This window comes from Myotis davidii, unplaced genomic scaffold (genome assembly GCF_000327345.1).
Source record: "Myotis davidii unplaced genomic scaffold, ASM32734v1 scaffold395, whole genome shotgun sequence".
NCBI lineage: Eukaryota > Metazoa > Chordata > Mammalia > Chiroptera > Vespertilionidae > Myotis > Myotis davidii.
In genome coordinates, this window is record NW_006287904.1 from 4,515,162 (window position 1) to 4,540,681 (window position 25,520).

A 25,520-nucleotide genomic window follows, 5' to 3' on the forward strand; every position below is an offset into this window, starting at 1 on the left:
TATACGTTATTTATCTTCCAAAATTAAGTTATGTAAGCAATAGAATATTATTATAGGCCTTTAAAAAGCACAGAAAAAATACCCATCTTTCTACCAATAGTTATTGTTATCTACTTTATAATTTATTTCTTATTGACTATCCATTCAAAATATTCTTGAAATATAGGTAGTTGAAATAGTTATCCATGTAGATAGAAAGCGTCTGGAATTATGAGTTGTGCTCAAAATAGAATATTTTCTTTGTTATGTAATTCATTTAGGAATTGAGGACAGATTCTTTGTCCTTTCTAGTGTTTGGTGTGATATGTAGAGTTATTTATCTAAATTTTAATCTTTAAATAGGTGTAGACATCAGGTCATGTCTATTGTTACTAGTAAACAAGACTGTACTTAATAAAAATACATCTGTTTTTATTAACAGAGAATTCTTGAATTAGAAAGTTGTTTGGAAAAAAGCTTACAAGAAAGCAAAATTCAATCAAAAGATTTGGCTATTCATTTGGAAGCTGAAAAAAATAAGCACAATGAAGAAATGACAATCATGGTTGAAAAACACAAGACCGAATTGGAAAGCCTTCAGCATCAGCAGGATAACCTTTGGACTGAAAAACTCCAAGACTTAAGGCAACAGCATCAGACTGAAATGGAAAAACTTAGAGAAAAGTATGAACAAGAAAAAGAAACATTGTTGAAAGACAAAGAGAGTCTCTTCCAGGCCCACATAGAAGAGATGAATGAAAGGACATTAGAAAAGCTAGATGTGAAGCAAACAGAATTGGAGTCATTGTCTTCTGAACTGTCAGAAGTATTAAAAGCCCGTGACAAGCTAGAAGAGGAACTTTCTATACTAAAGAATCAAGCAGATAAAGTGAAGCAGGAATTGGAGGCCAAGTTGGATGAACAGAAAAATGATCACCAGCAACAAGTTGACAATATTATTAAAGAGCAAGAGATGTCCATCCAGAGAACTGAGAAGGCATTGAAAGATGAAATTAATCAACTTGGGCTTCTTCTGAAGGAAAAAGATAAGAATTTGAAAGAGCATCAGGCTCATGTGGAAAGTTTAGAGGCAGATATTAAAAAGTCAGAAAGGGAACTCCAGCAGGCCTCTAATAAGCTGGATCTTTTTCAGTCACACCAGAGCACCACACATGAGCAGGCAAAAGCATATGAGGAGCAGTTGGCCCAGTTGCAGCAGAAGTTGTTGAATTTGGAAGCTGAAAGACTTCTTCTTACAAAACAGGTAGCTGAAGTTGAAACACAAAAGAAAGATGTTTGTACTGAGTTAGACATTCACAAAATCCAGGTGCAAGATTTAAGGCAGCAACTTGAAAAACAGAATAGTGAAATGGAGGAAAAAGTAAAATCTTTAACCCAACTCTATGAGTCCCAACTTAAAGATAGTAACATAGAGCAGGAACAGACAAAGCAAATCTTGATGGAAAAAGAAAATGTAATTTTACAAATGAGAGAAGGACAGAGCAAAGAAATTGAAACACTCAAACAGAAATTATCAGCCAAGGAGGACAGTATTAGTGTTTTGCATGAGGAATATGAAACCAAATTTAAAAATCAAGAAAAAAAGATGGAAAAAATTAAGCAGAAAGCAAAGGAGATGCAAGAAACGTTAAAGAAGAAATTGTTGGATCAGGAAGACAAGCATAAAAAAGAGCTTGAAAATACTGCTCTAGAGCACAGTCAGAAAGAAAAACAGTTCAATGCCAAAATTTTGGAAATGGCACAGGCTAACTCAGCTGGAATCAATGATGCAGTGTCAAGACTGGAAACAAACCAAAGGGAGCAAATAGAAAGTCTTACTGAGGTGCATAGGCGAGAACTCAATGATGTGATCTCAGTCTGGGAGAAGAAGCTTCATCAGCAAGCTGAAGAACTTCAGGAAAAACATGAAATCCAGTTACAGGAAAAAGAACAAGAGGTAGCAGAACTAAAGCAAAAGATCCTCATAATTGGGTGTGAAAAGGAAGAGATGAGCAAGGAGATAGCATGGCTGAAGGAGGAAGGTGGTAAGCAGGATACAGTAATAAAGGAGTTACAGGAACAATTCCACCAGAAGTCTGCTCATACAAATTCTCTCTCACAAAATGAAATGAAACTGAAAGCGCAACTTGAAAAGCTGGAAGGTAACTTGAAGCATTCTCTGAAGGAAAATACTTCTCTTCAGGAGCATGTAGTTGAACTGAAGACACTGTCAGAAGAAGATAAGCTTAAGGTGTCTGAGTTGACTAACAAATTGAAAGCCACAAATGAAGAATTTCAGAGTTTAAAATCTTTACATGAAAGAAGTAAGAAAAGCCTAGAAGACAAAAGCTTGGAATTCAAAAACCTGTCTGAGGAAATAGCAGTTCAGCTGGATATTTATGCTAAGAAAACTGAAGCCTTACTACAAGCTAAAACAAATGAACTAATCAACCTCAGCAATAGTAAGATTAATGTGGTTCTCTCTAGAATTTCCCATTGTCAACACCACACAACTAAAGTTAAGGAGGCACTACGAATTAAAACTTGCAAAGTTTCTGAATTAGAAGCACAGCTTAGACAGCTAACAGAAGAACAGAATACACTCAACAGTTCTTTTCAACAGGCTACCCATCAGTTAGAAGAAAAAGAAAATCAAATTAAGAGCATGAAGGCCGATATTGAAGGTCTTGTAACAGAAAAAGAAGCCTTACAGAGAGAGGGCGGTAGTCAGCAGCAGGCTGCCTCTGAAAAAGAGTCTTGTATCACACAGTTGAAGAAAGAGTTATCAGAAAACATCAATGCTGTCACATTGATGAAGGAAGAGCTTCAAGAAAAAAAATCTGAGATCAATAGTCTTAATAAACAACTAACTGATTTGAATGCTCAACTTCAGAATAGTGTCAGTCTAACTGAGAAAGATGCAGCCATCTCATCACTAAGTGAGCGACATGATGAAGAACAGCGTGAATTGCTGGATCGGGTGCAAGATTTATCTTTGAAAGTTGAAACTCTGAGTAAAGAGAAAATTTCTGCTCTTGAACAGGTGGATCACTTGTCTAACAAATTCTCAGAATGGAAGAAAAAAGCACAGTCAAAATTTACACAGTATCAAAATACTATTAAAGAATTACAGATGCAGATTGAGTTAAAAACAAAGGAAGCCAGTGAAAAGGATGAGCAGATAACTTTATTGAAGGAAGACCTTGATCAACAAAATAAAAGATTTGAATGTTTAAAGGGTGAAATGGAAGATAAGAATAATAAGATGGAGAAAAAGGAGTGTAATTTAGAGACTGAGTTAAAAATTCAAACAGCAAGAATTGTGGAATTAGAGGAGCATATTACTCAGAAAAAAAATGAAATTGAGTCCTTAAATGAAGTTCTTAAAAATTATAATCAACAAAAGGATGTTGAACAGAATGAAATGGTTCAGAAACTTCAGCAAATTCAAGAGCTAGGAGAAGAAAAGGACAACAGGGTCAAAGAAGCTGAAGAAAAGGTCTTAAAATTTGAAAAGCAAGTGGCTTTCATGAAATCTGAACTTGAAGATAAGAAGAAAGAATTGGAACATGTGAATTCAAGTGTGAAAAGCAAAGAAGAGGCGTTAAAAGCATTGGAAGATAGACTTGAGTTAGAGAGTGCTGCAAAATTAGCAGAACTGAAGAAGAAAGCTGAACAAAAAATTGCTTCCATCAAGAAGCAGTTATTATCTCAAATGGAAGAGAAAGAACAGCAGTATAAAAAAGATATGGAAAGCCATATGAGTGAGCTAAATACAAAATTGCAGGAAAGAGAAAAAGAAATTCACACATTGCAAGAAAAACTTAAATCAGTGGAAAGTTCACCACAGTCAGAAACACCAGTTGTACCCACATCAGCAAAAAATGTGGCAGCATGTACTGAGCAAGAAGAAGCAGATTCCCAAGGCTGTGTGCAGAAGGCATGTGAGGAAAAAATCAGTGTTTTACAAAGAAATTTAATCGAAAAAGGAAAGCTACTGCAGAGGCTAGAGCAGGACAAAAAAGAGACCATTTCTTCTCATTCTGAAATGCAGTGCAAATACCAGGAGCTCTTAATAAAGTTAGAGCATGCTGAAGCAAAGCAACGCGAGGATCAAGTTATGATTAATCATCTTCAAGAAGAACTTGAAGGAAAAAGCAAATATTCCTTGATAGTATCCCAGCACATGGAAGAAGGAGGTGGTACACATAACACAGGGGCAAAGCAAAACTTGGAAACTGTGCTTGACAATGTTCAGAAAACCCTCCAGGAGAAGGAACTAACCTGTCAGGTTTTGGAGCAAAAGATAAAAGAGCTGGATTCCCACTTATTACGAGAGAAGGAAGAACATAGAGTTGAAATGGAAGCGTTGACCTCAAAATATGAAAAACTACAGGCTTTACAACAACAGAGGGATGGAAAAAATAAAGCCACAGAAATTTTGGAAGAAAGTGCTGAAGAAAAGTCCCAATCTCATGTGGTCCAACCCAAACCCCTTAGTAACATGGAGACTGAGCACAATGACCTGGAGTTTAAATTAGCAGCGGCAGAGCAGGAGAAGCAGAAGCTGAGCAAAGAGATTGTGAAGTTGAAGAAAGATCTTCGAATGTTGCGGAAGGAGCATCAGCAAGAATTGGATATAACAAGGAAAGAATATGAACAAGAAATGGAAGAGAAAATCAAGTAAGTTTTTTTTAAAGCATGAATATTTTTAAGGCAGTCTTTAATTAAGCCCCTGTTTTGTGCCCAATACAGTTAAGTTTCACCTACCTGAAGTATTAATAAATCTAATAAGTTAAATACTGAGGAGAAATAAGAACAATTCCAGGCAGAGGCAGTGTTTCTCCATGTCCATTTAGGGGGAAAAACTTTATTTTTCTTCTAAGGTCAAAGTTATTAGGTACACATCCAAGGAATTTTAAGTGGAACAGAAAAATTTTCAAATCCCCATGACCATTCTGTAGAGGTAATCATAGTTTACATATCCTTCCAAAGTTTAATGTGTCTAGACATACGCGCACACTCACACACACTTGCACTCACATACTGACACACATGCTGACACATGCATGCACAGACTCACACACTCATGTGTGTCCTACTGAGCTCAGATTGTATGCACTGTTATGAAGACTGGGTAACTCTTTACAGCTTATTTTTTTGTATGGCATTAGTTAACTTTCTATTTTTGTTATCCAGGCAGGAGCAGGAAGATCTTGAATTGAAGCACAATTCCACATTGAAACAGCTGATGAGGGAGTTCCATACACAGCTGGCACAAAAGGACCAGGAGCTGGAAACCACTCTAAAAGAAACCATAGGTAAGGAAAATTTTAAATTCAATAAAGAACAAATCAGTATCAGCAGAGATTATTTGTCATTTAAGCTCAGTCTTTTCACACTGTGCTAAGTGCTTTAAGTAATTAAATTGGAGAAAATTTATTCTTGCCCAAGATAGTTCTGTAATGGGAGCTTTCATTGCCTGGCCATGGCTTGCCTTACTGAGGGGAGGAGCAGGTAAATGAACCTGAAAGCATTAGCAAATTAATTGCTTTGTAAAGACACATCTGCTCTGTGAGAAGGGCACATTGATCAGTTGATTTTTATAAAATTTTATTTGGAACATGGGTTCTTACTAAAATTCAGACATAGGTATTAATTCTTACCTAATGTGGTTTTTTTTTTGTGTGTGTCCATTTTTTATTTATTAGATAAAGCCCAGGAAGTGGAGGCTGAACTTTTGGAAAATCATCAAGAAGAGACAAATCAGTTATATAAAAAAATTGCTGACAAAGAAGATGATCTAAAAAGAACAGCTAAAAGATATGAAGAAATCCTTGATGTACCTTATTTTCTCTATTTTGAAATTTAGCTGTAAGAGATTTCATGGTAGTGCTAAAGAAGATTGGGCTTGGGCTGTCAGATTTCCTGTTGCGTGTGTGTGTGTTTAATGTAGAGGTTTTTTATTTGTTTTCTTGGTTTAATATTATCCAAATTTATGTTTCTACACTGTATGCAGATTTATAAGGAGTCTAATTGATTTCTGCCGAGACTGTAGTTCCTGATCAGATTCTGCTAACTAGGAAGTACAGCCCCGTTGGCAGGTATTCGAGCAATAGAGTTGCTAAAGAAGGAATTTATTTTCTTATTTGTCTTTCTCCCAGAGTCAGGCTAAACTGTGAGAGAACTACACTAAGCAATGAGAGCTTGTGCTTGGATAAAGTGTAAATGTATGTTTTCGTTTGGCTACTTAGCTAGGCTAGGATCTTCCCAGAGGAGCCAGTTAGCTTTATTTCATCTCTACCCAATTTACATGTTTTTTTGTTGGTTTCAAGGGATGAAAAAGATGGAGGGAAAATGGAATGCATCAGCCAGATTTTTTATATTTAGTGGAAGAATACTTCAATGTACTTATTCCACCAATGGTGGATTATCATTGTTATTTTTGTGTGTGAAGATAAGCTATGAATGCTAGTGAGGGACTCCAGAACATTTTAAAATGTAAAACAATGTACATTATTATTCTTTGGGTTGCAGATTATTTAGTTACTCCAAGCCTTATTTGATGAACCATTTGATGATTAAGAATGCATAAATCAGAGAATCATGCCTCAACTGACTATGGCAGCAATAGAAGTCTCAGTCAGGAATAGATTCTAATAATTTTAAATGTAATTGAAAAGGCTGGAATTCCAGGGTATGACACATGCATATAAATGCCACCTTTTTATACTTTTTGAGATTTAGATCTCATTATGAAAAGATTTGAATAATTTCACATTTTCTTATATTCCAATAGAGCACTTTGCAGGGGGTAAACTGTACCACATCTATAGAGTTCCCTTTTGTGAACTTCTCTGTTTCTAAATGTGTGGGGTAGCAGATGATAGATTTTCCTAGGTCATAACAAATGTGTAGTTAGAGGGATGAGGGATGAGGGAGCAGGGAGAGAAGTTAGCCTTTGGTATGGTTAATCCTTGAAAATCTGCTCTTTACTACAGAAAATTAAGGGAATGGTCCTTCAAGCTTCGGGCTTAGATTAGCAAAGCAAGTGGGCAGGAAGTGGAGGGTGGCAAAGGAATTGGGTTCACTCTCCCCCAAGCCCCTTCCTGTGTCTTAGACCAGCACTGTCCATTGGAAATATAATGCAAGCCACAAATGTGAGCCACATATGTAATTAGATGTTTTTAGTAGCTACATTGAAAAAATAAGAAGCAGATGAATTTAACTTAAATATTTTAATGAACTAATTATTTAAAAATTATAAAAATTATATATGAATTAAATTTTGATATCAATATGTTTTCACATTTACTGCCCACCTCAGTTTGGACTAGCCACATTTCAGGTGCCCTTGGCCACAGTTCTAAGATATCTAGTAGCTACTGTGTTGGACAGTGTAGCCCCAGACTTTCAACTGCGAGGTCTAGGGTTGACTTTGAGATTAAACAGGTAGTTCTCATCTAAACACCCCAACTACATACTCTGTCTTGAAGAATTTCTTTGTAAAAATGTAAACATTACTAGAAGAGGATACTAATAATTCTCAGCAAACACCATATTGCTTTGATTCTGAGACATACTGTTATCATTGTTCCCATTTAGAAATTTCTGGAATTGGAGTTTTATATGGGATTTGTATGTATTATGTAGTGCTGTCCAACCCCCCCCCCCAAGCTGTTATCCAGATTGATGATTAGTCTTAATGATGACATTATAAAATGCTATATTTTTGCCATCATGAAAATAATTCTGTGATGTTGTTAATAGCAAAATGGAGCACAGAAACATTTTCATTTTCCTGCCTTTACTATCTAGAAGCATTCTTAGCATTCCTTCTCCCATGTGAAGGAACTAGGAACTTTTGTCATCCTTGAGTCACACCTTCTACCTTCCTTCCTCAGCCCCTCACATGTATGTATATTTTCATACACCTTTAGGATATGAAATCTGCTTATGTTCTCTGACTTACTAGGCAAAGAAATCCTCTGTCTCCCTTTAGCTGTGTGTCTCCAACACAGTATTCAACATATGCAGGCTCTTAGGATGGATTTTTTCATTGAGTTACATTTCGTGTTCCTCTCCTCTTAAGTCCATGGCTAGTGCCTTGATCTGGGCGGCCATCTTTCATATGGTCTGGTCTGCTGTATTAATGTCCCACCTGATCTTGCTGCTGATCTTTTTCCCCCTAAGGTATTCATCTCTTCCTGTCAGCATTATTTTCTATCTTGAAACAAACATGTGAGCATATCACTTCCCTCCTAAATGCCTCCATTAGCTTCCCATTGTTCCAGTGATACCTCCTCCAGTTCAGTCTGTGTTCCATCCACACTGGGCATTAGCTTGTTAATATTTCAAGCTTATGCTTTTCTGTGTGCCTAAAGAGCATGCTCCCAAACTTCATGCATTATTGCAGCTGTTACCATCTCTTTTTACTTTTCACAAAAGCTTAAAAATTGTTTCACTTAGAAAATTTTTTTTGAATGGAATATTCAAAAAAATAAAAAAGATCAAAATAATGTAAAACAGTAAAGTTGGAGATGGTCTATAATGAAAATTGTTTCTATTCCTGTTCTCTGTTTTCCATGTCCTGTGCCCCTTCTTCCTCCACAGATAACCATTAGTTTCTTGTGTAATATTCTAGTGTTTCATTATGCAAACTGAAACATTCTTATTTTTTCTTTCCCACCTAAGGTTAGCTTTTGAAAATATATTTTTCTGCATAATGTATACTTTTCTGCATAAAATATGCTTTCCTGCATAAAATATACTTTTCACTTATAGTATTTTTTGCAAGCCCCTTACATGGATTTAGTTGCATCTGTTTTCTTTGGTGCTCATCTAAATTTATTATTTCACTTTTAACCTGATTTTTGTCATATATGCATATATACATGTGTAAATATATTAATGTATCAGTCCTCTCCCCTAGACTATAAGTATCTTGTGGGCAGGGATTTTATTATCATCTCTAGTCTTGAGGACCTAGCCAAATGCTTGGCTCATACTAGACACTGGGTAAATTTGAAGGAGATGACACATAGTAGGGCAGGGAAGAGTTTATTTGGGAAGAGAGGTGGTGACCTCTCAAAGGAGGGGTTGAGAAGCCCCAGTAAAGGAGCTTACCTAATGGCTTAGTCCCAACCTCAGAGCAATTTCACTAGGAGGAAGTAGCTCCTAAAGCTGCATTGGCTGCAAACTGGGTTTCTTTTTGACAGTGATTGTATTTTAGTGATTTGGCTTTGGCATATTAACTAGTCTTTAAAACATAATTTCCACTTATGTGCATAAATATTCAGTCCAACTAGTTTTTCTTGTTATTTCCAAGCAAGCAATACTGTTCTTTTTGTCCTTCAAGAAGACTAGAAAGCTTTTACAAAGGAAATATACAGAACTGTTTCTTAAGTTAGAAATAACACATTAAGGATTATTTTGTAATTCTTAGTGGGCTTGCTTTAGATTGGTATCCCATAACTGTCAAAGGAAATGTCAGGCATAGCTGATTGTCATATTAAAGTCTGGGCCTAACTGATTGAGTAGCTAAGAGATGATCCTTTCAAACTAGGCTAAGCCACGTTGACAAAGACATCCACACAGGATATGCAATGGCAGAATAAAAACAGAAACCTAAGTATTTTAGGGATGGTGACTAGGTTAAAGTGTGCCTCTGGGGAGATGTTAAAGGAGATTCCCTACTTTGCTTCTGTTGAGAGAAGGGGTTCGTTCTTTTTCAGGTGGTCTAAGTTCATGACAAGTGGTATTTAAAATTAGATTTTCCGTGTATCCCATGTGGTTCATTGCCTTATTTTGTGCCATGGGGCCTATCTGGTTTGTTTGTTTTTGAGACTGTTACTTGGTTCTGGCAAGTCAGCATCTGTTAAGTCAGAAACCCATTTATGGTTGTTTTTCCTGTTTAGACTCTTATTTAGCAGACATTTGTCTTGTTGTCATTACTTAAATTTGATCAGTATTGCAATTTCAAATGTTCTCTTAGCACAGATGTGACTCAAAAAATGTTTAGGTGTTTTTTGATTTTGTTTTTTCCTACAGAGGTAGTTTTCTCTGTACCGTGTTGTCTCTCTTTGTTCTTTTTAATGTTTATCAACACATTTTTTAATTCTAAAGGCTCGTGAAGAAGAAATGACTGCAAAAGTAATGGACCTGCAGACTCAACTTGAGGAGCTGCAGAAGAAATGCCAGCAAAGGCTGCAGCAGGAAGAAAACCCTGGCAATGATAAAGTGAGTGGAACAGGGCTTTGTGTCACACATTTCTTGAAAATGTCATTTCCAGTTTTTGACTCCCTTCCTAACACACATACCTCCCTCCTTTAATCGTAACAAAAACCTGGCCTTTATTTTATAGACAGTGAAACTAAGGCTCAAGGGGGTTAAATAAAATGTCCAAGTTCACACAATGTTATATTGGGAATTTAAACTCAACCTGCCAGACTTTAAAGCCTAGCCATTTTGGTTATATTAGTACTTCTCAGCCTGTTCCATGGAAAAAGCAGCAGAGGAAAGTGAACCCCATAGTCCAGAGGCATAGCTAAAATGCTCTATAGAAAGTGTGATAATTTTAAGTGTTTATATTTTTGTGTTAAAAATTCATGTGAATTTTAATGCTACTCTATAATATAGCTTTGTAGTCACCTAGAACTTTTTTTAGTTATATACCTCTAAGAAAAACAATTCCTGCCCTGGCTGAGTGTCTCTGTTGTTTGGAGTATCTTCTCGTACACCAAAAAGATGTCAGGTTCAATTTCCAGTCAGGGCACATACCCATTAGGGTATGTATGGGAGGCAACTGATAGCTGTTTATTTCTCACATTGATGTTCCTGTTTCTCTCTCTAAGTATCAATAAAAACATATCCTTGGGTGAGTTCTACAAAAAGAAAAACAATTTGTATTTTTTTCCTTGGTTATTGGGTTAGATACAAATATAATAGGATTATTTTGAAATATTGGACTGAATTCAAAGAGATCTGATACTGTGTATCAAGGCATTTTATAATTCCAATCTTTTTTTTTTTAAACCTCTCTCGAGGACATTCTTAGAGAGAGGAAGGGAGAAGGAAAGACAGAAACATTGATCCGCTGTCTCATGCCCATGCCCTGACCGTGAGATTGAGCCCACAACCCAGGCATGTGCCCTGACCAGGAATCGAACCTGCAACCTTTTGGTTTACCTGACGATGGTCAACCAGCTGAGCCACTCTGGCTGGGCAATCCCTGTCTTTAAGTTAAATTGATCTATGAAAGATGAGCCATATTTACCATGTGGCTTCCTGTCCCACTGTGCACCCCAATAAGTGTACACTCACAGGGCATGTGGGCTTGAGTTTGAGAATCCTGTAATTATACCATTCTACTTCCGAAAATATTCTCACTCATCCAGTGTGGTCTTTTCATAGCACTGTCATGAGGGTCTTGAGAAAGTAGGTGGGCACTGTTCATGTGTTCAGTGTTGAGAGTTACAGAGAATTCATTACAGAATGTTAGTTACCAGGTAACAATTTTCCAGACACCATTTACATGGATAATCTTCCTAAACTGGAAAGAAGCCTGGATAAAGGGCTTTGCTATTCTGAGCCATTTGGTACCTGTATCTTATTTATTAGCACTGAGCAAGCTGAATGGGCTTTTCTCTGTTCCTTTAATAGCTACTAAGTTGTTTTAGTTGTTTGTTTGTTTTTTCCTACTTGATCATCATTTGAATAAACCAGGTACTATAAAATATTACTTCCTTTGAGAAGAATACATGTTCTTTTCCTTGGTATCAAAATAAGTATTCATGTTACATATAGTGACAGTTTGATTTGTGGTGGGATGCCATAGAATATGGAAAGATTATGAGATTAATATTCAGGTTTTCTGAGTCCTTTACCTTGTGTCATAAGAAAGGAGATAAAATAGCCTTAATTTTTATTCCTACTCTTAAGAAACACTTTTTTTATTTTATTCTTCATAAATTTTTATCCTCTTCCTTCTCAAGCATCTTTTGTTGTTTCTATGATATCTTGAATTGCATATGAGTATTGAGTTCAATGAAAAATAATTTGTGATTATAGCTCAGAGTGGATTCCCATAAATAGTTGTTTAGACGTTTCCTTAAAGGGCCTATATGCTTTAAATAGATGTTAGTATGTTTAATTTTTACAAATTATATAAACAAATACATGAATATATTCTTGTTGTTAAAGAGTCAGATAATACACCTCCCCTGCCAAGTAGTAATCATTGTTAGAAGTTCTGTGAGTGGCCTTTCAGTTTTTTTCTTGTGTTTACCAATGTTTGTGTATATTCATAATATAATAATTTGTATAGCAAAATAGAACAGGTTTAAAAGTAAATATATAAGGTCATCTCATTAAAATCTGACCACTCTCTTAAGCCTATAACACTGAATTCTTTTTTCCTTGTAATTTCATATTACTCTATTTTATTGTTTCTTAAGAAATGTCATTGTATACATTCATTTTTTTCTTTTCCATTTTCAGGCAACAATATTGGAGCTACAGGTAAGACTAAATCTTCATTGAATTTCACTGAAGGTAGTGCATTTTCAGGAGCATTCTGTGTTTTAAGTGAAAACATGAAGAGACTATTTTTAATTTTTTAAAATTCACAAGCAGTACAAAAAGTGTCTAGACAGTGATGAAACCCATACACATTTCATATATGATTTTTTGTTCTTTCAGACACAACTAGCACAGAAGACTAGTCTGATCAGTGACTCAAAGTTGAAGGAGCAGGAGTTCAGAGAACAGGTACAGGTCTAATTGGTGCCTTTTATTTGCACTACCTTCCTTAATTTATGTTAGCATGTACTTGGATCTCTTTTAACTAATTAAAAAAGAACTGATTTAATAGTTGGCTTTGCAATTTTGTTTTACATTTATAGAGGATATTTCTCTAAATTCATGATTATATATACTTAAACAAGAACATTTGCATCTTATTTCTAACGCTTAACATTTCGGATACAAATTTGTGTTTGTTTAATTTGTAATAACTTAAGTTCTGAAAAAGTTATTTTTGCTTTTATCAGAGGGAAAACATACTAACATTGATCTTCATTACTTTTTCCTAGTAGCTAGATTATCCTGACTTACTATGATTTGTCCACATGTTATCCAGTAATTTGAGTTAAATAGGACCAGGAGTGTACACCTAGAAGGATGCACAGAACATAGAAACACCACTATATGTGTATCTGGGTGCATGATCTTTAGTGGTCTTTTTCCAAACTGGAGGAATAGTGAGTCAGGTCAGCAGGCTAAGTTTGAAGGCGAAATCTCTAAGGATATTCCAGTTTACTTAAAAATCAAACATATAAAAATCTTGATAATTATTGCAACTAGGTGATGGATGGATATATGGGCATTAATTGTACTATGCTTTCTGTATTGAATATGTTTGAAAATTTTCATAATATACATTTTTAAATTTATAAGGATAGGTACAGTAAGTCACCACTTAACATTTTCAATGGGTTCTCGTGCAACTTTAAGCAAAACGACATTTAGTGAAACCAGTTTTACCATAGGCTGATTTAATCAGAGTTAAGTTGCTGTGGCATATTTCTGATCACAAAAATATTACCAAACTTCTAAAGACCCAAAATACTTCGAATAATGAAAATTGAAATAAATGTGAGCTATACATATATTTAAGGTAGATTAATAAAAACAAATAAAATCCTTTTCCAACACTCTTATTCCAGTTCACAGTCGTGGGTGGCTTGAGCCTGTCCAATGTGGGAACCAACCTGGACAGCATGCCCTTCCATCACAGGACACACCCACACCCACCCTCACTCAGACTGGGACAATGTAGACATTCCTACTGTGCACATCTTTGGGATGTGGGAGGAAACCTAAGTACCCGTAGAAAACCCACACAGACATGGAGAGAATATGTAAACTCCACACAGACAGTGGGCCCCGCTGGGAATTGAATTTTCCCCCTCATCAATGCTATAACAAGAAGTTGAATGAAACAACACTATTTGAGGACTCAGTTCCAGTTTTACTTAATTTTCTTCTAGTTCTTAGTGCTGTAACTTTTCTCATCTATTCTCAAGTTTATTGCTTTAAATGTCTTATCTTTACCATCCTCACATCTTCAAACTGTCCTAACATAACAGTTTTTGTATTAGTTATTTTTATAGTGATAAAATACATATAACAGAATTGACCATTTGAACCATTTTTTTTAAGTCCTGACCCGAGGATATTTTTTCTATAGACTTCTAGAGAGTGGAAAGGAAGGAGGAGGGGGAGAGAGAGATGGGAGAATGGGGGTGGTGGGGGGGAGAGAAACATCTATGTGAGAGAGACACATTGATTGGTTGCCACCCACACTTGCCCCAACAAGGGGTGGGGAACTGATGGAGATACATGCCCTTGACCGGGAATTGAATCCACAACCCTTCGGTCCAAGGGCTGATGCTCTAACCACCGAGAAAAACTGACCAGGGCCACTTGAACCATTTTTAAAAGCACACAATTCATTGACATTTAGTTCATTCACAACACCATTCATTTCATCACCCCAAAAAGAAGCCCCTTATCCATTTAGCAGTCACTCTTCAGTACCTTCTCCCTCAGCCCCCGGCAACCTCTAGTCTGCTTTCTGGGTCTATGGGTTTGCCTGTTCTGACTATTTACTATAAATAAAATCATATAATACATGGTCTTTTTTATTGGGCTTCTTTCAGTTAGCGTGATGTTTTTAAGATTCATCCATGTTGTAGCATGTATCAGTACTACATTCCTTTTTATAGCTGAGTAATATTCTATTGTATAAATATACCATATTTTTTTATCCATTCATCAGTTGATGGATATTTGGGTGGTTTTACCTTTTGGCTGTTGTGAATATTGCTACTAGGAACATTGTGTACAATTTTTATTTGAACACCTGTTCCCAGTTCTTTGGGGTATATTCTCAGGAGTGGAATTGCTAGATCATATGGTTTAACTTTTTGAGGAACCACCAAACTATTTTACTTTCCCACCAGTAAAGTATAAGGACTCTAATTTCTCCACATTCTCACAACCAGTTTTTTTATTATAGCCCTCCTACTATGAAGTGGTATCTCATTATGGTTTTAATTGGCATTTTCCTGCCCAGGCTGGTGTGACTGGTTAGAATGTCAAACCATGCACTGAAGGGTTGCAGGTTCCAGCCCTGAGCCCCCACCAGGGCCCCTGCAGGAGGCAGCGAATCGATGTGTCTCTCTCATATCGGTGTTTCTCTCTCTTCTTCTCTCTGTCCCTCTCCCTCTCTAAAAATCAATGGAAAAATTATCTTCAGGTGAAGCTTAACAACAACAACAACAACAAAATTGGCATTTTTCTAATAGTGTTGAGTATCTTATCATCTGCTGTGTATCTTCTTTAGAGCAAAGTGTATTCAAGTCCTTAGCTCATTTTTTAGTTGGGTTATTTGTTTTTGTTGTTGAGTTTTAAGTGTTCTTTATATATTCTGGATACAAGTCCCTTATCAGATACATGATTTGTAAGTATTTTCTCCCATTCTGTAGAATGTCTTTTCCCTTTCTTGATAAGGTTCTTTGAGGCACAAAAGTTTTACTTTTGTTCAAGTCCAATATATATATATATTTGTGCTTTTGGTGTCATCTAAGAAACCATATGTATTTTATCTCTCTATATTCTGTTTTTGGGATTAAAAAAAATCTAGTGGCTACAGCAGTCTTATTTATTTATTTACATATGGTTTCCATGTGAATTTTATGATCTGATTAAAATATTTATTATTTTTAGATTCACAATTTAGAAGACCGTTTGAAGAAATATGAAAAGAACGTATATGCAACAACTGTGGGGACACCTTATAAAGGTAAGAATGATCTCTCTCATATGATGTTACCATGTTGTTGGTATATTTATGGATGATTTTTATTTTTGTCTTTGCCAATCTAATTTTTTACAACGAATATATTTACTTTTGCGACTCACCAATAACAGCTGGTTTTAAGGAAAGAATAGCACAGTCTAAAACACAATTAATGCATACTTGTTTAAAAATTCAAATTCAGTGTAGTACTGTATAAGTAAAACTGCAAGTTCCTACTTTATTCTCCATTCTCCAAATGGACCTAGTTAACAATTGATGTATATTTTTCCAGACTCTTCTGTACATGTGCAAACATTTATGTAATCCACTACATGCAGGCATACACAGTTATATATTTTACATGCTTCTGTTTTTTACTGTTACAATAAAGATATAATTACTAAATTTTAAATCAGGATTTAAGGAGATACAACACAATTTTTAATTAAATTAAATAACGACTTGCTTTGGATTCTTTCTAAAATGCTTTTTTAAAAACAAGGGAAAACCAGTTTGGAAGTTTCCTGTGGCTCATTGCAGAGAAGACTCCTACTACAAAGATTAGCTGCTACAGCTAAGTCAGTGTTCAGCAATGCAGAGAAACAGGACAGCTTCTCTTTGGTAGTTTCAACTTAAGGATTTCATACATAATTTTTTTCTCAGTTTAAGTTATAAGATGATCATACATAGTTTGTTTAATAACCAACACATATAGGTATAACACTAAGTGCCAAGCACTGTTATAAGATAGGTTTTGTGTGTCAATTCATTTAATCCTCTCAACAACCCAGTTGTCTGGTTGAATATGCACATTCATCTGTTCACCATGCTGGGTCTTTGAAGAGTAAAAGCAAAATGAGCACCAACCGTGCAGGAAAAGTATTAATTGCTTCTCCAGGAAAATAGCTATAAATAAGCAATTTGATGTTTAAAACAATAAAATCAGTTCTTTTCTGAAAAGTGAAAAACATTGTAAACTCTTACATTTTGTTGATCTAGAGCAGCAATTTTCAGCCCATGTGCTGCAAGAATTTTTAAAACATGCAGTACCTCACTATTTTGTCAGGAGCACTTACCTCTTTTCCCTTAGTCTGTCGATTAAAAAAATGACAACAGCCAACACGACAATAGCTGTCCAGTGTGAATGAATCAAAATTATACTCTTTTTTTTTTTTTGGTCAGATGGGCAAAAATTCTATGCTGCAGAATTTTAGGAATTAGTTTATGTATGCAATGAGATGAAAAAGGTTGAAAATCACTGATCTAGAAGAATGAAACATTATTTTTTGAAGAGAAAATAGTGTATTATTATTTAGTTCTTAGGTAAAGTGTGGTTTGAGTGAATTGGGTCTTCTAAAAATATATATTTTTTAAAAATGAAGGGGTGGTGGGGAGGAGAGGGGCCTAATATATAGTGATGGAAGATGGTTTGACTTTGGGTGGTTGGCACACAGTGCAATATACAGATCTTGTGTCATAGAAATGTACACTTGAATCCTATATGATCCTATTAACCAATGTCACCCCAATAAATTTAATTTAAAAAATGAAGTATTCCAAACATACACATCCATGTGATGTAAATATTAAGTAGGAAGACTAGTTAACACCTTAGGAAGCTGCCATCTGGAACATTGCCGTACTTCTGAGGCGCCTTGTGCTGCTCTGTAATCTCCTATCTCTTTGTTCTTTCTCACGGGCATGACTGTTACTATATTACAGCATAAGGACATTTTCCCTAGTCTCTGGCTTCTTGATAAAGCTCTTAACATGGGCTTTTACTGTCCAGACATCCTCACATTCCCATCTGCCTTCCCATTAATTCTGTGGTTTTATTTTCCTGTGTTCTTCTATCCCTGTAGGGATTTCCTATGACCTTAGAATGTTTTCATACAGCATTTAGATGTTCCTTGTGGCAGAGTGCCTTTCAGACTATCTAGTGTGTCATACTACTGGAAGTTGATGCAAGTATAGACTTTATATAATGCATAATTATGAATTTATCAGATTAAAGTTTGTCATAGTATGATTTCATATATCTGAACTATATCTATTCTTTACTCTTAGATTGAAATAGAGCTTAACAAATGAACTATAACTTTTTATGGCAGTCTTTTTAAGATGTTGAATCAAAATATTTGAAAATCATTATAATGGCATTAATGTTGCATGCATTCTCAAGTTATTTTATTTATCCTGTGTTTCAAAACAGTTTTGAAAACTTGATTTAAACTTAGTGCTTTTTGGTTTGGAATACTAGGAAAACTAGAATACTATTCTTAGATACTAAACTCTTAATAAAAGTGATTGTTAACTTTAAACTTTAATCGACATTGTAGAATATCTGAAGACAACACATAATACTTCAGGTTTAAAAAATTTTTATATAGTCTTTTAAAATTTTCATACCAAAAGAAAGAGGAGGAGGAGATGGAAGAGGAAAAATGTGAGAAATAAGGTTGCTATAATAATTTTTGTTTTATCTTACAAGGGAAGAATACCAATTGGAATGCTTCATGTATACACAATACAATACCATGCAATACAATATAATTAATACAAGATGTGCATCTCTTTGTTCAATTGTGTGTGGGTTTTTTTTAGTTTTTTTTTTTTAGTTTGTCTGTTTTGTAAGTTTATCTGGTTTTGTCTTTATAATTTGACCTGTTTTTATTTGACAGGTGGCAATTTGTACCGTACTGATGTCTCACTCTTTGGAGAACCTACTGAGTTTGAGTATTTGCGAAAAGTGCTTTTTGAGTATATGATGGGTCGAGAGACTAAGGTATAAATCATATTTGGCATGTGGTTTAATTTAAAAGGAAATACATTTTTTATATACATATTAATTCCATATGTTTACTATTAACAGACCATTCATGCTAATAGTGGGTGACAGGTACCTTGTGTTATTGCTCTTAATTTACAGAAGTTAATTGGCAGATTTTGCTTATATTTCTTACATTTATAAGATATTAATTTAAAAGATACTGTTGGATGATGTTAAATACTAAAAATTAAGATTTCATTAACTTAATACTTTGTGAAGCATGTAGCTATTTTTATTTTTGACTTAGGATCTTAAAGTTAGAATAACAGATTTCATTTTCAGGGTGACTTAAGGATAGTGTGGAAGTATTGGCAATGATCATAATTAAGAATGACTGCTTAGGGATATTTACAAATATTTTACATTAATGACTAAAAAAATCATTCCTTCATATAAGGAATATTGATCATTTAAAAATTACCACATTATATGAGTAATAATGCTTGACTAATTTGTTTTTTAGAATGTTAAGTTTAGTGTAAGGTCTTTGAGTATATTTATTTCCTCTATAATGCATTTAAAATAACCTTATATTGGACTTTTGATAAATATATCTTGAATCGAATTGAATGCATTAAGGAAAATTTATGAATCTTTTCTCAAACAAAATTTTCCATTTAAAGCAATTTATTTTTCTGATATTGTTTCAAGTTTTTACTTACATGAACTTTTACATTGTCTATATACCTTGGCCGAGAATGGAACAATGAGTTTGCTATTCTTAGAAGCAATCAGTGTTTTAATTTATAGGTCTGTGGGGTTTATTGAGTCATAGGTTGCTAAGCCAGTTTAGGGATTGATTTGAAATATATTTAAAAACCTGAAATGTAAGGGCATAAGAAAAACTCTTAAAAGAATATTATGAATTTATGGATTGTAGATTCAGCTAAACACTAGGAGTTACAGGGCTGGAAGTCCTCTGAGTCCTTGATACCTATAGAAATCTCATTTCATTGTATCAAATAGTTTCAAAATAATAACTAGTGTGAGTCTGAAATGTATCACTGGAGGTATATATTAATTCATAGTGGTTCAGTGTCTTTGTTTCCTAAGACGTTTTTTTTTTTAATTCAAAGGGTAGCTAAAACCAATTTTCTCCTTATTAAAACAAAGCTAATGAAATATAACTTTCTCTTATTACGTCTTTATTGGATAGTAGCCTGTGTTTGAGGTGAGGTAGACAGTTTATGTTGTCTTGTTATTATTGCAGGGAAAGGGGAAAGGCATGTTTTTTTTACAAAAAGCTTCTCAGAACTTTAGCAACTTTAGTTCATTTGTGAATTTAAAATTATGATCCCAGTGTTGTGGCTAAATAAACTGCTTAACCTTTTCTTGGCCTGTGCAATGAAGAGACTGACGGCCCCAGCCTGTCAGAGGTTGCGAATATATGTGGGATGAAATCTCTACAGCGTTTAAATCCTGAAGAAAGACCCAGCACAGACATAAGGCATATTCTGGGGCAGGGCCAGTTCAGCCATGTCTAAGCTTGTGTTTTCAGGGCTTTGCAGGTAGTTGTAGATTGTGACGTGGGAGACAGCTGAAAGGGATGGCCTGCCCCATCTAGTACCTGGCTGGGAATCCCTGTCGAGGAGTACTCTCTCTACTCTTCATCTTCATCATACAGGGCATTTTTCTAGTCACTAAAAGAGCTGAGTAGTTTATCATTCTGCATTTACATTTTAGAGGTAAATATTGAAAATTGGTAGTAGATTTTCTACTTAATTTACTGCATATTTATTCAGCACTTACTACCTGTAGCCCTTTGTTTATCGCCAGGATGGATAGGGAGGTGAAATTTGACGACATCCCTAACTTTAAGGAGGTTACCATATACAGATGCTCCTTGACTTATGGTTACTTCCTGATAAACTCTCAACAAGTCAAAAATATCATGTCTAAAATGTATTTAAAACGCCTAACCTACTGAATATCATAGCAACATGCTCAGAGCATTTACATTAGCCTACAGTTGGGCAAAATCATCGAACACAAAGTCTATTTTATAATAAAGTGTTGATGTAATTATGCATGTTGCTTTTGCACCATCATAAAGTTGAAAAATTTAGGTCAAATCATTATAAGTCAGGGACCGTCAGTCCTAGGAAAGGGGAGCTGTTCTCAGTGAAGCATAATGTAATGCAGAATGAGATAAGCACAGTGGGGAAGGCCAAGGAAAATGTCATGGAGAAGCAGGTGTGCCTACTGGGCTTTAAACGGTGGCGTAGATTTTTATAGATGAGCTCAGAGAGGAGGGAAAACCTAGACAGGATGTCCAAGGCAGGAAATTGAGGGTGGGTTTTGGCAAACATGTAGTCTGGTCCAACTAAAACACTGGATCTGTGAGGTGGCAGTGATCTGCTTAAGGCTGCCCAGTGTGGAGGGCCTGGAATGCTTTCAGATTTTACCTGGAGGTATTGGGGGGTAGCCCTGGAAATTTTTGTGAGTAGGGGTTGACAAGATCAAAGTTGTTTTAGACGTCTTTTTGGCTGATTTTTCCAATTTTTACACATTAATAAATAATTTGAAATGGAGACCAGATTATGGAGACCAGAGAATCCTCTGGTTTATTGCAGTGGCCTCTGCAATTTGATTTTCATCTGCAGTTTCTTGTCTAGCAGGATCTGTCTGTCACCCCACTTGTTTCTTCATCTGCCTTTGCACACAGTGTCTCTGATTTCATGAGGCAGGTGATTTTTTTAAGACCACATGTAAGACACTTTCTTATAGTATGTAATTAAGTATGCTCCCTCTTTCTTCTGTTGTTACACTTTCTTTTTCCTGGGTTTGATCCTTTGTGCTACTATTGACACTAAAATTCAACCTGTTCTCCTTTTCGATAGAAATTGTTTCTCATTGTAACTTTTATTGGAGTCTCTCCCTAAAGCAAACCTGGCTAGAGTCCACTTCCAAACCAGGTGGCTCATTTGAGCTTTACTCCCAGGGCCTGAGGATACTCTACAGAGAGTAGTTGGGCTTCTTTCCCAAGGTATGGCAGAGAGGTGGGCTTCTCCAGTAGTGTTTTCTGGCTTGAAGGGAAGAGCTTGAAGCCTTTATTGGGTGATCAGCTGCAAACTCTGAGGAAATTGCTTACAAATTTAGAGGTGGATTTCCCATTTCCCAATACTTAGAAATGTGAAGACACACTAGCGAAAGCTTTTTTATTTTTTTGACAGACATGCTTGTGTATCCTTGTATATGTGGTTTCATAATGAATATAAATGGACTTTTGGGTACTTTGAACTTCATAAACTATTGAAATTAAAGAAATTCTTGTAACTGTAATTCCTGAATTTAAAATTTTTAGTATTTCTTAAAAATAGCCTTCATAGTTAATATACCAGAAAACATTTAAAATTGCTTCAGAGTGTTAATAAAAAGAATATTAAAATAGTTACTACTTAATATTTCTCTTGCCATTTCCTGCCACATTTATGCTTCGTTTCTAGACTGCAGTTTACCAATATAATTTAAAGGATGAGGATTTTTGTAAAATGCCTTTGGAATTCTCCAAGAACTAAGTTGTTTAAAGTGGTATTTTTTTTTTTTATCATCAAAATGGCAGAGGCAAAATAAAAAGAAAGAAGGAGGCTGAAACTAAAATGTTGTTGTGTTGGTGTTTGTGTTATTAGTTGATCTCTTAGTTGAAATAAGTATTAGAAATATGTAAAGTGCCTTGCCTAGGCTTTAGCACATAATAGGAAGTTTTAAAATGTTAGTTTCTTTCCTTCCTGGAAATAATTATACTTTTTTTGTAATGATGTGGGTTTCCAAAATTTTTGGTTAATTCCATTATATCATCTTTTCCTCAGTGAAATCTAGTCTATCTCCTCCACCCCCAACCTCCCCCTGTGTTAGAGTCAGTTCTCTGGGTGATCCTCCCCTTCTCTGTAGGAATCCTCAGGAGAGCCCTAGCACCTGAATCTGTATGTAAGGTCTAAACTTGTTGTCCTACTTATTTCATAAGTGGTATCTTCTTTCCTCTCTGTCTCCCTCAAAACATCTCATCTTGATACAAAATAGGGAATTTCAACCTTTGAGGAGAATTTTCCACGAGCTTATGGGTGACAGTCTGACTTACGGTATATTTATTTAGATCTGCACAATTTATTATCTTGTTTTGCAAGCCACCATGTGTACTGTTTGATTCGTCATGTTTTCTACCAAACAAAACATCTTGTGTTTATTTAAAATGTAATTTGTATTTCTATTAGGTTGATGTGCTGCATGTTTTAAAATACCTACTAAGCATGTTCATGTTCATGCAGTAGCCCATGTTTATGAGATATATGATGTGATTTAGTTAAAGCTGAACTTGGGAGTATCTAATTCTGATTATTTAGAGCATATGTATTGACAATACATCACTTACTAGATAGATTTCTACAAATAAAAAGCCTCATAAAATGAATGAGTAATAAAGTTGTATGTTAATAAGACAAAGGGCCAAGAGCATTAGAACTTTATATAGCTTCATGCTATTGTAATTGCATCTTCTTAAAATAATGTCAGCCAGACATTGTGAGGAGTCCTTTCAAATTGAAGTTCTAGTGTTGGCTGTTATTTCCTTGATTGATACCTTCACATCATACTTCTTTGGTCGTGGCTTCCATTGAGAGCACTTAAGAATCTCACCAGCAGAACATGTCAGAACGGGCCAAGACTTCTGCTCTAACATCTATTAGTGATCATCTCTTGCTTTTCTTGTAGACCATGGCAAAAGTTATAACCACTGTACTGAAGTTTCCTGATGATCAGACTCAGAAAATTTTGGAAAGAGAAGATGCTCGACCAATGGTAAGCTTTAAAAATAGGTTACTAATAGAAGATGACTTTGTCTTATCTACTTACATTCTATTTTGTCTTATTTACAAAGACTTTGAATTGGTAAAAGAAATAATTTTTTTTTTATTATACTATAGCCTGAAAAATGAGAGTGAATCCACAATAAGAAAGTTTAATTTAGGACAGATATGTGAATGGGTGTTTTCAAGGAAAGAACTGTCTTATTTAATAACATATATGAGGTTGATGCCCATATATGCTATATTGAATTTCCAGAATTAGGGCTATTTTTGGGAAGGATAGAAAAGGCATTTTTCTGGTATAACTATTAATTATATAATGATGTTTTACAGATTGCAGTTATTTATTCTATTTTAGTTGATTTTCAAATATACAGTAATTCTGAGTGAAAGAATTTAAAAATATGTTTTTATTGATTTCAGAGAGAGGAAGGGAGAGGGAGAGGGAGAAACAAATATCAGTGATGAGAGAGAATCATCAATCGGCTGCCTCCTGCACACTCCATACTGAGGATCGAGCCCGAAACTGGGAATTGAACCATGATCTCATGGTTCATAGGTCAACACTCAACTACTGAACCAAACTGACTGCGTGAATTTAAGCATTTTTGAGCTTGTGACATGTCCTACAAGGGAAATGTAGATAAATTATTAGAAATCCTTGTGTGAAGTCAGCTGTGATTAAATCGGAACTAACACACACTTCATAAGTTATGCAAAATTCTCCATGCCTAACTTCTTTTTGCCCTGTTTCATGATCTCAGTACTACTCTTTTATTCTCTCCTCACTGAAGCACGAAAAGATCTTCTCCTTAGTGATGGGTTAGCCTATATTTGAGTATCTCCAGAAAGAAGGACTAAACCAATAAGTCTCTCCCAAACCATTCCATCTTGTCTAGACAGACTGTGTGTGTCTTAGAAAAGTTCTTGTTTATCTTGATCCCAAATCTCCCTTTCTGTAGTGGTCAGCAATTTGTTCTGGTTCTAACCCATAAAATTGATGCATAGTGAAAGATACTGCATGTGTAAAATATTTATTTATAATCTTAAAAGTAGTTTTGATGCTTGATTTTTAAAAGAATTATGTAATAAGTTATCATTGTCAAAACACATTGTAAACCATTCAGAAGCATTACACAGAAGGGGAAGTCTCCATGGTCTTCAGCCTCCCAGCTGTTTCACCATGCCAAGACCATCGTTGTTTATAGTGTGGTGATGTCTCAGATTTTCTAAGCTTTATTAATATGTTAATAATTACTCCTTCATCACTTAATTATTTCATAAAATGAGAGTAGGCAGCAGCTTGCTTTTTTCACTTTATTTTTATATTATGCCACTTCATTACAAATAGTTTTACCTCATTCTTTTTAATGGCTGATTTTATGATTATACTAGAGGTCCTGTGCACGAATTTATGCATGAGTGGGGTTCCTTGGCCTGGCTGGTGATAAGCCTAAAGGTCACTTAGGCTTTTATATATATAGATGGATGTCCTACACTTTATTTATTTTTTAAATATGTTTTATTGATTTTTTACAGAGAGGAAGAGAGAGGGATAGAGAGTTAGAAACATTGGTGAGAGAGAAACATCGATCAGCTGCCTCCTGCACGTCCCTTACTGGGGATGTGCCCGCAACCAAGGTACATGCCTTGACCAGAATCGAATCTGGGACCCTTCAGTCCACAGGCTGATGCTCTGTCCACCGAGCCAAACTGGTCAGGGCGGATGTCCTACAATTTAATTCACTAGTTTCCTATTCATGGACACTTAGCTGGTGGTGTCCAGTGTTTCAGTACTCATGAGCATAGACCCAGGGGATCATCTATATACATATATTTTGCAAGTTTTCCAATAGGATATTAACCTTATTGTGTTGTGTGTGTTGCAAATATTATTTTCTAGTTTTCCTTGTGATTTTGCTGCTTTTTACTAACTTCACATTAAATATAAATAAATAAGTAAAGTGGCACTTCTAAGGTTGGTCACATTATCCAAGAATAGACTCAGATTTTATAAACAACACCTGTTTTTTCCTGATGCTGTTTT

The 25,520-nt window shown here is 35.3% G+C and overlaps 1 protein-coding gene across 8 annotated transcripts in view; it reads left to right on the forward strand.

The window, feature by feature from the left end:
* Positions 1-25,520, forward strand: part of GOLGA4 (golgin A4) — an 83,623-nt gene that overhangs the window by 53,384 nt on the left and 4,719 nt on the right. For 7 of the 8 annotated variants that reach the window (XM_006759623.2, XM_006759624.2, XM_006759625.2 and 4 more), the window contains 9 exons: positions 422-4,662; positions 5,179-5,300; positions 5,691-5,821; positions 10,105-10,218; positions 12,478-12,498; positions 12,679-12,747; positions 15,769-15,844; positions 18,523-18,626; positions 23,379-23,465. In XM_006759623.2, the coding sequence (XP_006759686.1) occupies positions 422-4,662; positions 5,179-5,300; positions 5,691-5,821; positions 10,105-10,218; positions 12,478-12,498; positions 12,679-12,747; positions 15,769-15,844; positions 18,523-18,626; positions 23,379-23,465 (4,965 nt within the window). Of the gene's footprint in view, positions 1-421; positions 4,663-5,178; positions 5,301-5,690; positions 5,854-10,104; positions 10,219-12,477; positions 12,499-12,678; positions 12,748-15,768; positions 15,845-18,522; positions 18,627-23,378; positions 23,466-25,520 lie in introns of those variants that run through there. The other variant, XM_015561274.1, reaches the window with a different exon arrangement.